This window comes from Ictalurus punctatus, chromosome 2 (assembly GCF_001660625.3).
Source record: "Ictalurus punctatus breed USDA103 chromosome 2, Coco_2.0, whole genome shotgun sequence".
Classification (NCBI taxonomy): domain Eukaryota; kingdom Metazoa; phylum Chordata; class Actinopteri; order Siluriformes; family Ictaluridae; genus Ictalurus; species Ictalurus punctatus.
This window is the reverse complement of record NC_030417.2, coordinates 33,473,327-33,490,027: the sequence shown is the minus strand read 5'-3', so window position 1 is coordinate 33,490,027 and position 16,701 is coordinate 33,473,327. Positions and strand designations below refer to the sequence as shown.

At 40.7% G+C, this 16,701-nt stretch overlaps 1 protein-coding gene across 4 annotated transcripts in view; it reads right to left on the bottom strand.

The window, feature by feature from the left end:
• Positions 1-16,701, bottom strand: part of plcl5 (phospholipase C like 5) — a 98,077-nt gene that overhangs the window by 3,641 nt on the left and 77,735 nt on the right. For 3 of the 4 annotated variants that reach the window (XR_008393467.1, XR_008393468.1, XM_017452892.3), the window contains exon 5: positions 13,451-13,560. The exons of the other annotated variant lie outside the window; for it this stretch is intronic. Coding sequence is in view for 1 of the 3 variants with exons in the window: in XM_017452892.3 (XP_017308381.1) it covers positions 13,451-13,560 (110 nt within the window). In the remaining 2 variants the exon portion in view is untranslated. The remainder of the gene's footprint in view (positions 1-13,450; positions 13,561-16,701) is intronic. 4 annotated transcript variants of the gene reach the window in all.

Sequence of the window (16,701 nt, the reverse complement as noted above, 5' to 3'; positions counted from 1 at the left end):
ATATATGTATAAATGTACATATATGTATAACGAAAAAAAAACCCCCAATCAAACAGAAAAATAAACAGGCTACAGTACAGTCTAGTGGCAACTTTGCATAATAATTACAGTGTTTAATTTACAACAATAATCCATAATAACATCTATTATATAATTATTATTTCTCAATTTTCCACAGATTCCTTCCGTCTTTTTCCACAACAGAGCCCCTTTTTGCTTGTTTTTTAATTTGAAAGAAAAGGTAAGGACTTCCATTTGATATAATTCAATTATAATCACTTTCCAGTCTTCTATAGTGGGTGAAGCAGCTTGAAGCCATTTACGAGTAAGAGCCTTTTTTAGCTGCAACCAGAAATATTCTCCATAGGTATGTATAATAGGTTTCATGCAAATCCAGATTTCCCAAATATAAGACATAAAACTGGAATGGAATTTTGATCTTTGATATAGCCTCTAATGTCCTGTGTACGACTGTGGCTCAGGTGGTAGAGCAGGTTGTCCACTAATCGTAGGGTCGGCCCACATGACTCCACATGCCGAAGTGTCCTTGGGCAAGACACTGAATCCCAAGTTTCTCCCGATGGCAAGTTAGCGCCTTGCATGGCAGCTCTGCTACCGTTGGTTTGTTACCAGTGTTTGTGTGTGTGTGAGTGTGTGTGTAAATGGATGAATAAGAAACAGTGTAAAGCTATCGTTGTAGAACCGTTAAGGTTAAAAAATTTTTTACCATCTTTCCAAAATATGTGAATGACCTGGCACGCCCAGAATATATATGGTGGTGAATTGCTACTTGTGAATTACAACACCTTGTCTCCAACACCCTGATCCTATTTCACTATTTCACTCTTGAGCCGGTGAAATGGAAAACCGAATGACATTTTTCCATTCGTGGCAGCCTGTGGTTTTCCACTGGGATCTACATGTTTTTAACCAAGCCTCTTCCGTTATAGTCATGTTTCCTTCCTTCTCCCATTTCATTCTGACATAAGAACTGGATTCTGGTCTGTAGTTTAGAAGACCATGTTATGCAGTCAAGAGTATCTTCACAAAATCATTCCCCTTCTTGTTCACTGTTGAGTTGAAGTGGTGAAAGTATCTATACAAGTCATGATTACCAAGCTCGAACCCATTCTTAAATTCTTGAAAGAATATTGTTATTCGTGATGGAATAATACAATGTAAGGCCTATCTTAATCCATTTCTTAAAAACTTCGTCTAAAGTATTAGGGGTAAACTGTGTATCGTATGCACACCACCTCCCTATTTTCAGAGTGTCTTTCAAGTCACATTTTTTAATTACTGTGGCCCATACTCCTAATATAGTAGTGCTCCACGGATATTCTTTATTATGGGTTCTCAATAGGTCCTCATCTGCAAGTATTGCTGGAATTGGTACCTCAGAGAAAAGAGAAAGTTCAATTTGTTTCCATCTAGCATTGTAGCTTGGGTTACACCAGCAAACTATGGGTCTTAATTGGGCAGCTATATAACAGTCTTTTAGGGAGGGAAGGGCCAAGCCACTTCCCAAATAAACCTCATAATCCACTTGTCCCAATTGTTCTTCTGGGATCTTTACTGGAAGTGTCTGAAAAAGATATTTTCAGCATATTTATTCTAATAAAATCCACTCTCTCCCCTAAATTCAAATAGGGGATAACACTCCACCTGTGGATATCTGCTCGACGCATAATTTGCACCTAACAAGGTGTTAGTATCTTTTGGTACGTATCCATCCATCTTCTACCACTTACTTCTTTTCAGGGTCACGGGAAACCTGGAGCCTATCCCAGGGAGCATGGGGCACAAGGGGTACATCCAGGGTACACCAGTGGTACACCCAGTCCATCGCAGGGCACGATCACATACACACTCATTCATACACTATGGACACTTTGGACATGCCAATCAGTCTACCATGCGTGTCTTTGGACTGGGGGAGGAAACCGGAGTACCCGGAGGAAACCCCCGCAGCACAGGGAGAACATGCAAACTCCGCACACACAGGGCCACGGTGGGAATCGAACCCCCGACCCTGGAGGTGTGAGGCGAACGTGCTAACCTTATAACATTATAATTAGTCCTGTATAAATTTTGCCCATATTTCTTCTGATGGAATGAAACTGTAGCAAATGACCTGTGTTGTTTTCTTTTTCCACATTTCGTCTGTATCCTGATAAAGTACCAACTGTTTCAAGTGTTTCCATAAGATATGTAAATGTTATTGCTGGGTCTCTCAAATATATCATGACATCGTCTGCGAATAACGATATTCTATATTCATCTTCCCCCATCTTTTTCCCCGCTAACGTAATGACTTTGCCGTATCCGTTGACTAAGGGGTTCAATATAGAGAGCAAAAAGGAGGGGGGTGAGGGCACCCCCGTCGGTCTCGTGCCTCTTTCTAGATTGCAGAAATTAGACAGACTCCCGCTCGTGGTCTCGAATATATTAACTGTAAGGCTTTAATAATGTTTTCATGAAAACCAAATTTTTCTAATACTCTATATAGGTATCGTCATCTAGACTCGCTATGTTTGCTGGCATGTTACTCTCGTGAATGTGTGTCATTATGTGTAGTGTGCGTCTAACACTGTCCTGTGTTTGTCTTTGTTGGATGAACCCTGTTTGGTCGTTATGAATCAACTCTCTAGGTAAATGTTCTACTCTCCTAGTCAATATTCCTGTACATAGCTTATAATTAACATTCAAGACTGAGATAGGCCTACACGAAGCACATTCTAGTTTGTCTTTTCTTTCCTTAGGAATAGGAGATCCATTGAGATTCTATGAAATAGAAATTTCCCTTCCGTGAAATGGGGAGACAATAGGGACAAGCTGTTCCTTGAATTTCTTATAAATCCATCTGTACCTGGTGATCTATTTAGTTTTAATTTAGTGATCTGAGCTTCGTAGTTGTGCTGTTTCAGAAAATGCGAGGTTCTATTCTATTTCCACATTATGTACCTCAGCGATTTCTTCTTTTGCTTTTCCAATCTCTTGTATTAGGCCTGCTCTGTGGGCTTGTGTGCTTTTATGTTCCGTTTCCAGCTCTTTTAGTTTTACTTGTAATTTAATGAGCTTCTCCTGTCTCGGTTTCTTAGCTAATGCCATTTCTACAATTATTTTCCCTCTCAAGACAGCTTTGTAAGCATCCCACAGTACTGCCGGGGATACTTCTCCATCGTCATTCTCCTCCAAGTAGTGTTCAATTCATTTCAATTTCCATCCGTTCTATGAACTGCTCATTGTTTTGAAATACTAGAATTTAGTCTCCATAATGTATTTATATGGATTTTATTTCGACTCACCGGTGCATGATCAGATAGGTCCTTTGTTCCTGTGCTACTTTTATTTATCTTGCGTCTATCGTTTCTAAACATAAATAAATAGTATATTCTCGAGTATTTTGAGTGTGCATGCGAGTAATGAGTATAATCTCGTCCTTTAGGGAAAAAAAAAAAATCCCTCCAAAGGTCTATCAATCCTACATTTCCTAACAGAGCTTTAAATTTATTTGCTGTAGAAGTTACCGGTTTCTCTAGGTGTCCATTTTCGAGTTGAGAATTATATTAACGTCTCCACCGCAAAATGAAGGTTCCTTGTGTCTCAGTTCAGATTGTTTCAAAGACTTTTTTGATAAAAACTTAAATGAGCTATTTTTTATACCATCGTAGTTTTTCACATGCGCATCATTAAGGTCTATATTCGGGTTGCGGCCATGTTCCGAATGCGATGTTTATATGCGTACAGGCGTCGGAATATTCCTGTATACATGGTTGTTGTAGGGCTGGCTTAGTGGCTAGCACGTTCGTCTCACACCTCCAGGGTCGGGGGTTCGATTCCCACCGTATGTGTGCGCGGAGTTTGCATGTTCTCCCCATGTTGCGGGGGTTTCCTCCCCCAGTCCAAAGACTTGCATGGTAGGCTGATTGGCATGTCCAAAGTGTTCATAGTGTGTATGAGTGGGTGATTGTGCCCCGTGATGGACTGGCACCCTGTCCAGAGTGTACCCCGCCTTGTACCCGATGCTCCCTGGGATAGGCTCCAGGTTAGGACTGTGATAGGCTCCAGGTTAGGACCCTAAAAAGGATTAAGCGGTAAAGAAGATGGATGGATAGATAGTTCTTGTAAGTATGCCATTATGAGCTGCCACTCCTGAATACCTAGCCTACAGTTAAGCATCTGTTAGTACCCACAATTCCTTGCGGACTGAGCATATAATCTCCTTTCAGTGGATTTTCTGAATAAGGTGTTTACATACAACACATTTCAGATTAAAACATTAAAAATCTTTCTTGATTTAAAAATCTAAAAATCTAAAAATTCCGGGGGGGGGGGGGTTATCAGAATTTGGGGAATCAGAATATTGCCTTAATCTGAATCGGGAATATCAGATTGCGGTGTTTACATGATGCAATTAGAATATTGCCAAATTCTGATTAATATCAGAATATCGATGTGAATGTAAACATAGTCAGTGATTAAATGGTGTGAAACCTAATAGCACTGTTCAAGTCTAATAGTTAACAATAACATTTTAGGCTATTCATGTATGCTGTTGCTTTGTGGTCCTACTGGAATGATGTCACCTCTATGGACCCCCCCCCCCCCCCACACACACACACACACACTTCTGTCACCTCCATGTAGTAGGCACATTACAGTTGGTCTTGATGCTAGGACAGTTTTGATTATACACATTCTCACACATTCTACATCCACTTGCCGATCCCAGTTATCGGACCATGTTGATCCGTTATTTTCATATTGTATTATTCACAAGATGCAGTATCTGCCTTTTGCATGCAGGGGTCACTGCAATACAAGAAAATGGTGTGTTGAGACCGCAACACTATGCTTAGTGTTGTAATCGTGCTTCAGGTTGATTCCTAGCTGCAGTCCTTTTGGGGAACACTGAGGAGATGAAGAGATGCCAGGACGTGTACTAGGACAAAACAGTCAGGGGGAAACATGCTGAGTGTGTGTGTGTGTGTGTGTGTGCCATAAAATGGACTTGGTGGATTTATGAACATGCGAGGTACTGACTGTGATTTTGTGTCTTTGTGCATGTGTGTGTGTGTGTGAGTGTGTGTGTGAGTGACTCAGTAAACCTGTCCTTGAATGTGGCATTCAGGTTTGGATTAATTAACGGAGGTGGCCAAGCGTGCACACGTGCATGCGCGCTCACACACACACACACACATCGTCCTCATGGAGGACACGTGGCCTCTTTGCACCGTGTCTCTAGAAAGCGTCTTAAATGTGGGACTAGGACACGTATGTAAGTTCAGATGGGTTAAACAGTGAGAAGAGAAGAGAGGATATTCCAATAAACAGTATTCAGGAGAGAGAAGAGGTAAAGCGGTGAAGAGAAATCAGTAGATGAGTGAAAGAAGGGAGGAGAAAAGAAGCGAACTGTGTGGAGAAAATGTGAGAGGAGAAAAGTGGAGACGACAGAAAGTGTGAAGAGAAGAGAAGAAGGGAGGAGAGAATGGAGGAATAAAAGCGCACAGAAAAAGGAAGGAGATAAGACGAGAGGACACTGGAGGGAGTAGAGATAATGGGGGTGGGGCATAATAGACAAGAGGGGGGGGGGGGGAAGAAAGAAAAGCAGAGAAGAAACGAAAAGAAAAGATTACAGGGACAAAGAAGAGAGGGCACGCTTCTTTACCTTTATAATAACTCTAATATACACTCGGCACAACGCGAGTCTATATTCCTGCTGCTGCTGCGTGGAGTTTTTATGGGCACGAGCCAGGCTCTGACCTAAATAAGGCAAGTCTTCTGCTATAAATAAATCATATATTTTAAAACAGATGAATAATGCATGCAGGTGTGACGCACATAGCAGACGAAGAGAAAAGACAGGCTGGACTTCCATCATTGAGTCAATGTCTTCAACAACTCCCCCCCAAACAGCCATAAACACAGATGATGTTATCATGACTGGAACAAACAGAGTAATCGTGTTGGTATGCAAAGTGCTTCTGTGGACTAAAAACCAGCTTATGAATATAGGTATATGAATGAAGAACATATCATTCAGTATGCATATACAGACGCATATACAGATACATTTTCCCCCCCTGAAAGCTTACCTTAAAGGTTCACAGGTCAACTGACTGAGACTAGATGTGTGCATTGGGATGCAACAAAATCTCACAAGAGCGGTAGGTTTTTACTTTCAGGTGGTGTGAGAGCGAGCAGACAGATATAAAGCTTGCGAGATAAAGAAATACCCACGTTCATTAACATGCATTTACAGGGTTCTTTCATTCATCCTTAGTAACTGCCTGGTCAGGGCTGCGATGGTTTAAATTGGAAAAAAAAAAAAAAAAAAAAAAAAGAGGAGATTTTCCCACACACATTTCTACTTGCGACCAACCAATTATGAACTGGAGTGATGTAGCTGAGGTCGAGGAACCGTCAGAGCCATAATACACACTGTAAAGAATGCTGTAGAGGTCGACCGATAGTGGATTTTACCGAAAGCGCTAACTAAGTTGGACGGTACCTACCTGCCGAAAGCCGATTAATCAACCGACAAAGTTTAAAACAGAGTGAAATACTGCTGAACCTTATTACAAAAATAAACAGTACTGAATGTACCATGAACTTTTTTTACATTCAAAAAATCAATATATTAATATATATTAATTATTAACAATTATTAAAGTAAATGAAAGACATGCATCCAAACTGAACCAAAAAGTAACGCTCTAAATAAAAAATAAATATGGAGACATCCAAAATGAATCAAAAATACTTCAAATACCACAACAAAATTTGTCAGTGATATTATTTATTTCACCTCTAGAGGCCGCTCTCGTACTGTATAATGACAGCAGACATTTCTCAGCTGCTCCCACAATGGACGCAACCGGGAAAAACTATCGGTGTGGAATTTTGCACAATTGGTTATGGGTGCCGAACTGATTCAAATGAATGAAATGAATCGTTGTTGACCTCTACCATGCTGACAGTGTTGCCGTTTCTACCTCTGGGTGTTTTGTTTTTGCTAGTGTTTCCAGGGGTACAGTGGTAGGTTTCATCAAAAAAATCCCTTGCAGTTTAGGTCACACCCATGTTGCATATAAAGATATGAATACCGATAAAGACACGGATCTTAGTGCAATAAAGAGATACAGATACAGATAGTGGCATTACATTACACCCCTAACACACAAAAATACAAACACACACATACACTGCACCACTCCCTTTCCTTGCTTTGATTTCTCTCACTCAAACACTTCCCTCTTAATTACTCTTGATGTGTCTGATCCATCCATCCATCCAACCATCCATCCATTCATCTTCTATATACCGCTTATCCTTCAGGGGAACCTGGAGCCTATCCCAGGGAGCATGGTGCAAAAGGCAGGGTACACCCTGGACAAGGTGCTAATCCATCGCAGGGGAATCCCCAACCTCCAACCCTGGCAGTGTGAGGCGAATGTGGTAACCACTAAATAACACTCAAAACATATTCAGTCATTAATTGTTCATTATCTCTGTGGTAAAGTCTGAAAATTAAAAGCATAAAAATGACAACAGGTTCTCTCCAAAGTATGGAGGAACAGTGAAAGTCTCTTCACTCAAGTGTGAACCAAGGAAAGAAAGAGTGAGGGAGATGCATACACTGATATGAGTGTGTATAAGCTATTTGGCCTGTTCTCTTATGTGCTAAAGTCTAAATGCAAAAGTAAAAGTAGAACGGCGGCTTCCTCCTCGGCATGGCTTCTGCGTGAGAGAGTGTGAAGCAGAAAGCCACACAGTGAAGGAGTAACATACACACACAGATAAGAGTGTATGAGCTACAGTGCCTCTTAGTTCTCTTCAGAGCTTAACGGCCATATTTACTAAGAGGATCACTAATTATAGCTGCTTTAGCGACCATTTGTGCTGCTGTGGGCGACCATCTACTGAGCTTGTGCATACAAATGAACACAAATGCATGTTATCTCATAAAAGTACTGGTGACTCAGTGGTTATAGGCTCTCGGCTACTGATCAGAAGCTTGTGGGTCCAAATCCCAACACTTTGGATAAAAAGCACCTGGTAAATGTAAAAGTATAGTTGTCACGGTCCCAATCTCACGTAATGTGAACATTTAAGGGATGTGTTTGGCTTCTGGGACTTTCATTGATGACTTTTTTTTTCACATATCTTGGAGCACATCCTGATGGTTTTATTATTTGTATACAACAGCAATTTGCTATTGACATTTTTTAAAATTAATTAAAGTGCACCTGTTATGGTTTTCCAAATATTACCTTTCATGTAGTGTGTTATGGAGCTGTTTGTGAATGTAAAAAGTCTGCAAAGTTTCAAAAATCTAAGCGCACGACAAACAGAGTTATCGACTCCCAAACGAAGGAACCGATTCTGAACAAAACGATTCGTCAGTAATTCCAGACTTTACTTCCTGTACTAACCGACGTAGGTTTGTAACAAAAAGCCCCGCCTCTGGTCTTCATTTTTTTCAGACGGAGCTGAAACTCATTATGGTAGTGGGCGTTTCCTTCTTCCACACACGATGACAGCGGTAGACCAATCACAACAGACTGGGACGTCTGATCAATCAGAGCAGAGTATGCTCTCTGAAAGGAGGAGTTTAGAACGAATCCTTTAGAACGGATCGTTGAACGTCAGACTTTTCCCAAGGCGAAAATTTACTAACCGCTACAAATCACTGACACTGGAGGCTCCTTACATAAATATAAAATAAGCATCTCCTCATGTTCACCAGATCAACAATTACATCTTTTTAAAAAAAAAAAAAATTTCAGTCTGTTTACGTGACGTGTCCACCATACAACTCTCTGTGTTAGTCGTTTCCATAGAAACAATAACGCATTAGAACGAGTGCATTAATATAAACCGGAGATTTGTCTTGCAGCTGGAACGACTATCAGAGCTGGTGTTATATAAAAATATTCAACACTTTCCCATCAATCAGAGTCAAGAATTCAACAGCGCAGCTGTACATGTTTTAAAGCTCTTTGTTAAACAGACTGTCTTTGTAATGATAAACATTTAAACCATGATTGCAATGAAAACAGCACCAGCTTTTGTGTAAAATATCACATGCTTATAAACCTTATACCTTACACCGGTAATCCACCATACTTTGGCCTCATACACACCGCACGTCCCTCTATGACTTTCAACTAGACGCTCTTTCTTTGATCTCAATCTAAACTCCAACCACACCATACACTTCATTTACACTCCTGCTCCTATAATGGGCCAGGTTCTTTGACCTAAATAAAGCACATCTTCGGATAGAAATAAATCAGAGTTTAAAACATGAATTATGCATGCAGCTGGGAAAAACCCACATGTTTAGACCGCGGATAGTGCAGCGGTGGAACACACACACACACACACACACACACGCACACGCACGCACATACGCACGCATGACTACACAATCAGAATAAAATCAATAATGATGTCATTTGCTATTTGGTTTGGTTTTGCACTATACATAATTAAACCAGCCAAAAAGCATAAACATTAGCTGAGGGAAGTATGGAAAGGGGTGAGTCTCAAAATGCTCTCACAAAAGTCTTTCATTAGTTGGTCCAAAATACAGTGATTGAAAATGTAAACAACCAAACGCATGTGATTCCTATACCTGCTTAAACTCGACTTGTACTCCATTTCATCAGTTGTTTTCAGTTTCGGGATGAATGTGGGGTTGAATCTACAATCGACAAGGGCATTTCGGTATGAGGAGTCACGTGGGCCGGGAATCGAACCGCCAACCCTGTGATTAGTGGACAACCCGCGCTACCACCTGAACCACAGCCACCCCACAGGCTTCTCCTAAAACACTTAAAATGAAGAGGAATTTCACCTTTCAGCATCATGCCAACGACCCGAAGCAAACCTCCAGATCAACAAAGGAATGGCTTCGTCAAAACAAGTTCAAACCACAAGTTCACTCAAATTGACTTGGCATCTCCTCCCACAGATCTTTTTTTATTGGATTTAAATCTGGACACCAAAAGCCTAAATCCAATCAAAAAAATCAGTGGGGTGACCTGAAGAGGGCGGTGCTCAGGAGTGGATACCCAGCCGATCTGACAGAGTTAGAATGCTTTTGCAAGGAAAAATAGCAAAAAGTCAAGATGTGTCAAACTAATTGACTCTTACCCAAAACGATTGAATGCTGAGATAAAATCTCTCTGCCTGCATGTTTTGATCCACATCTAAGAACTGCACCGAATGGGAAAACACACCATTCACGCTGCATATGTGCAATCGGCTGTTGATGGAGATGTACTGGGAAGTGCAGTGTATAGGTTTAGGACATGCTGGAGCTTATAAAGGGATTTCTATGGTGTGCCTGAATATTTATGGGTATTGGGGCATATCCGAGAGGCAGATCGGTATCTTAATAAAGCCGTAATATAATCAGACGCATTGAGACTTAAGCTGAGAACTAACAGATCAAGCAGTTTACACACACACACGCTTATCTCTGTACATTTTCCTCCCTCGCTATCTTGCTCTCTCAATCTCTCTTTCTCTCACTGAGGCGAAGAAGAAGCTGTGTTCTACTTTCACCTTTCCTCTAAGCTTTGGAGAACACCTAATTTCATCCATATTCAACTCAGCGTGCTTCAGACTTTATCACAGGCCTCATGGATCAAATCCAAGAGAGAAAATATCACTGTTTTGGTCGCATCCTTGATGTAATGAAAGATATTGGATAGAGATAGATAGATAGAGAGAGAGATAAAACAGAAGGAAATGTGAGTGAGTCAGCTGATGTGTGTTCTGATCAGTCTCATTAACTCTACATGACCTGCAAATGCGACACACACACACACACACACACACACACACACATCCAAACCTCCTGCATTTTTTGCATTCTGAGTCAGTAACGTTTCTTAAGTAGTGCTGACATTTCTCTTCTTCTGTAGCTGCTGTGAGGAAAACATGTGGCAGCATGTAGCACAGGTATGACTCGTTCAGCATTCATGAGGCACATTTTTCATTCTACAGAGGCACTCCACACTCCAACACGATGCTAGTGATTGTGCTACTTGTTCCAGTAGATTATAAATCCCATACACACTCCAGTGCACACTCCACCTCTGTCTGTAAGCGCCATCTATACTTCATCTAAAAAGCCTCAAAGCCTTCACCTCTCTCTATAACTTCCATTTATGCTTCAACATATCCTAACCCTGATTCAATCTCTCTTTCTCTCTCTCTCTCTCTCTCTCTCTGTGATCTCCATCTCATCACGCACTTCACCCTATATTATACGTCACCTTATCATAAACAAGGTCAATGTCATGATCCAATACTAGCCTCGGGATTAGATCAGACTGACATATTTTACGTGAGTCATTTAACGTGTCATTTTGAACATGAACCTGACCTCGGATGTGAACACAGGACATAACATAGAGGACACACCTCTAATGATTTGCTTAGCTGTAACTAACTGTGCAAAAGAATCGTCTCATTTATAGCATGGGATTAATATTAGGTGTTGGTTGATGCTCTGAACTGTGACGAACTGAATATGGAAAAAGTGGAATGACACTCATGCACACCCCGCCTTCCTCTATGACCTCCCTACGACCTCCATCTACACTCACAACCTAAAAGACAGATCTCCTCACTGCAGACTGTGCACAAAGCTCACAAAGCATGAAACCGAACTTCGAATGTGAGCCGGGCCTTCTAGTGCAACATCATGCCTGAATTCACAAATGTGCTTTTGACTGAATGGGCACAAAATTCCCACAGACACACTCCTAAATTGTCGTAGAAAGCCTTCTCAGAAAGGTGGAGGCGGTTAAATCAACAAAAGGGGAAGCAACTCCATATAACTTCACTAATATACTCTACTAACTACACAAATATGCTACATTAACTTAACTCATTCATTTTCCTAACATCATTAATATACTTTAGTGTAGGGCTGCAACTAACCATTATTTTCATAATCGATTAGTTGGCCGATTATTTTTTTCGATTAATCGATTAACCAGATGGGGGGGGGGGGGGGGCAAACTTTCAGGTTAGTAAAAAACTAATGCGTTCCATTTGAGACGATATTACCTTTCTAAAATTCATACACTAGAGCCGTGGTTCACTTTATATTAAACAGTCATTTCTATATATGTTACTTTATTTTATTAATATTTAACATGAATAATGTTAACATTGAAATTGAATCAAAACATTTCAAGATTTTTAATTTTTTTTTTACATTTTATTGTTGGCGTGACATTTAATTTGACTCGCTGAATTATCCTTTGTTTATTTTATCCATCAGTGCGACACTTGAACTTGTCTACCACTTTTGCAAATGATCATTTCATTTGGAAATAAATTTAAAATAAATCCCATCAATGAACGATCGTCAGCTCAGCTAACGTGATATTTGTGAATAACCACATTGATTCATTTTAAAACATCTCATTTGAATATGTTTTGATCCATTTAACAACAACAAATATATATATATAATTTAAAATTTGTTAAAACTTTCCTACGGACCCCCTGCAATTACACCACTGGTCACAAGGGGTCCGCGGAAACGCTGCACTAGACGGTAGAGTATATAGTGCATAGTGTAAGTGTTTAGTACGTCATCTGGGACACAACTTCAGTATTTACTCTCCGAAGTGTGTTTTCAGAACGGAAGTAACGTGATGAGTAAACGTACCGCGCGCAGACCAACTAATCCATAATGAGATTCGTTGACAACGATTTTTATAGTCGATTATTATCGATTTTATCGATTAGTTGTTGCAGCTCTACTTAACTGACTTCACTAATACATTTTACTAACTTCACTAGCACATTTCACTAACCTTGTTAACTTCACTGGCAGACTCCTAATTTAACGAATAAACTTCACTAACATACAATAACCGTATTCCTATACTTCACTTATTTCCTCCTCACTGACATCACAGACACTCTACTATCTTCACTAACTTCACTAATGTGACTGGAGAAAAAAAAAAAGTGCAGCATGACCAAATTACCGAGCAGATTTAGGGAAGTATTACTACTTTTGTGTATAAACACCAGTCGCTCTTCTGCAAATTTCTGTGTGTGCTGCTGAAACTCCGAATAATGTTGTGTAATGATGTAGTCGGCAATCAGCAACGATTAATTACTGCAGCATTAGCGATGAAAACGGGGAAGGCTGTGCTGCCCTGAAGCATTGCTGTTTATTCATTCGTACACTCGTGGTGTGTCGTGAAGTACAAATCTGCTGTGATTGGAAAATAACATGGGCTAATCTGTGGCTAATGCATCAAGTCATGGACACTAACAACTTATTTTTACGCTCAACACCTGCTATATGTACATGTTAAGCGCTTCTTTCTTGCGTCACGATTTCCGCACAAACACACACATACACCGTGCTTTGTACACAGCATTGCGTGAGCAGCACACTCACCTTGAGAACAGTGATGTTCCAGGCGTAGCTCTCCATAGCCTTCTGCAGTTTTCTACCTTTCAGGCCCTCCTTAGCGCCGATCCGGTGCAGATCTTCATGGAAATCCAACCCTGCAAAACAGCACCAACACACTCAATCCCTCCACGCCGCGGATTTCCGTCGCATCCACAGGGAAGACTGAGTCTCAGTGAAACATTCCGAAACCCCAGAACAGCATTACGTGCTTCATCAAAATCACACAGCAGATGGCACAATCAGATTGAACTCCTATACTTCCCATCTGCTCCCTGTCTGCTCAAAAGTGGAACATAACCGCCTTGATATTATTAATGATTGTCACTTGTATGGCCTATAAATAGGATTTTTGCCAGCTTTTTAAAAACAAAAGAAATAAATGAAACATGTTCTGAAACAATGATATTTTGTGTCAAACTAATAGTCTGTATTTCGTGCAAACCCAGAGGTCTCTTTTCCGCTGAGAGGAATGTTTGTCTAACGTGTTCTGTTTTGCTGCACACTGAGTAACAACAACAAAAATTTACTTGACAGCAAACCAAAACCACATTTTGCTCTGGAAGCCATTAGAGTGGATGCAGTCCCTTAAAACCCAGTTGGGCCTGAACAAATCACTGATATTCACAACACGTTTCTGCGGGTTCTCTGTATTTATAGTGCTGTAGATGCTATAGATAAAGTCAGGTTTAAATTGAGACTGAAGTGTCTACTTGAGTAGCCCCCCCCCAGATTCGTGCAATTAGTTTTGGAGACAGACAGACTGTCAAAGCTTTATCTGTCTGAAATTGCATTCCTGTACAACAGTTAATATAACTCCAAATAAATTGAAATGGGGACTGTAATACTACTGAAGATCTACAGTAAGCATACGGCACACGTACTGAACGTTCCAACCACTTCGCTTTTAGCACACTTTATTGTGTTTATAGATTCATTCAATTGTTATACGTAATCACTAAGCAAATACGTTTTTGAAAATTTAAATAAAATAAAATGAAAAATTTTTTAAACCCCCCAAATCTCATTAGCTATGTATCCAGACCCTTGTCTAAGGCAGTCCAAATTGAGCTCAGGTGCATCTTGTTTGCTTTCATTATCTTGATATGTTGCTAGAACATGAGTAGACTCTCCCCCTGTGGCAAATTCAATTAACTGGATTAGAAAGGCACGCACCTGTGTGTATAAGGTCTCACAACTCATAGTGGATATCAAAAAACTAAGGCATGGAGTCCATGGAACTCGCTCTCGACATCCATAATGAAAATGTTAAAAAAAAAAACCTTTGAGATGTTCTCAGGAGCACAGTGGGCTCCGTCATTGTGAAAGGGAAGAAGTTTGAAACTGCCAAGGCTCTTCCAACAGCTGCATGTTCAGCCAAACTTAGTAAGTGGGCTAGAAGGGACTTTGTGATGGAGGTGAACAAGAGCCCAATGGCCACTCTGACAGAGCTTCAGAAGTCCTCAGGAGAGATGGAAGAACATCTCAGGAATACTCCATCAATCAGGCCTTTATGGTACACTGACTAGATGGAAGCCACTCCTGAGTAAAAGGCATATGACAGACTCTGAAAGCACGAGGGAAAAGATCCTCTGGTCTGATGAAACAAAAATTGAACCATTTGGGCTGAACTCCAAGTGCTACTGCTGAGGAAAACCAGTTACTGCTCAGCAACTGGTAATACCAAACCTATGTTGGTGGCAGAATTATACTTCGGGTCGCTTCTCAGTAGCAGTTAATTACGTTTTTGCTTGTGCAATATTGGCTCGCTGGATATGTTGAACCAAGTGCTATTTTATACGCTGCCCAATAATGAGGATGGACCCCCAAATTAAGCCCAATTTGCCGTGAAGATGAACGAACGGACGGATCTAAAACGAACGCTTGTGTCTGCTCTTCGTTCCATGAATTAGATTGTCCATCACAAAAACCAGACAACCTTCAGAAATGTGGTTCTGTCGTTAATTGTACAAGTGGTGCTGCACATTGAGTGATAAGAGACTGAGCCAGAATAATGAACAATACTGCCACTCCAAAGCAGCACTGTTGGTACTAATCTTGAGCAAGTATCACACCCTGTACCTTTGGTACTTAATCAAAAGCCAATTGAAAAAGTGCAGTTCCAGTTCTGATGATAAATGCCTGTTTTAAAAGATTATTGCCTGTCGTGTATGGATTGGATAATGAGTTGGATCACAATACCATGGCTTTTTCTTGATCCGAGCAAAGTGCTAAAATGTGTGTGCGCGTGTGTGTGTGTGTGTGTGTGTGATGAGTCAGATAACCAGTTAGAAAGCGTGAGATGGAGAGTGAAGTCCCTTGACAGACCCCGTCATGCTAGGGGGTGCCAAAGCTAAAGGTGTCAAAATCCTTCTTCTGTTTGAATGCCTGCCAGACTCACAGCTGTGTCCTGTGTCTCCACACCCACTCACAATATCATCACTGTTGCCGACCATCACCCCCACCACCATCCATTTACTTCACAAGCACATGTTCAGAGGTGTACGGTCGAGGCATAAATGCCAGCAAGTGTGGCCTTAGACACAAAAGACTGGAGGCATTTATTTCCCTGGCTTTGATTCATGAAGGCATTTGCGAAACACAATGACCTCACAGTACTGAGCCAAACAGCTCCAAATCAGCCTTTTCTAGAGAGAACCACACCAACCTTATCACCATGACAAATAATAAACAATCATACACATTAAAAATGAACGGTGTGGAATAAAGAGAAAAAACAATTCCACCCTGAACAACTTCATAAGTTCATCATTAAAACAGATCTTCAATGGAATCCAAGATAAATCGTAAAAACATAAACATGTTTCCTACATTCCCCATAATGCCTTTAGACTACCTGCTGATAGTGGCGACAGTGGAATTTAGTCCTCGTTTTATGTCTACCTGAAGACAGCGATGCAGCAGAGCTTTAGCGATTTACTCTTTCCAGCTCTCACCTCCTCATTGTGTGTGCAATGTGTTCAAACAGATCAGCTTCCAAAGCTTGAATGTTAATATCGCCGTCCACCTCATCATAGTTGGCTAACTAGCTGAACCAGACCACTGTCGTAACTCTTAGGGCTGCATTGCATTCTGGAACCTCGAGTCCACTTGTTTGCTGTCACCACTATGCTGGGTTTTTTTTCTCATTAATATGACATATTGAACATCGCTGGAAAATGGTGAGTGAGACCAAAAAAAACAACAACAACTCTATCATGAATTTTTGACATTGATTA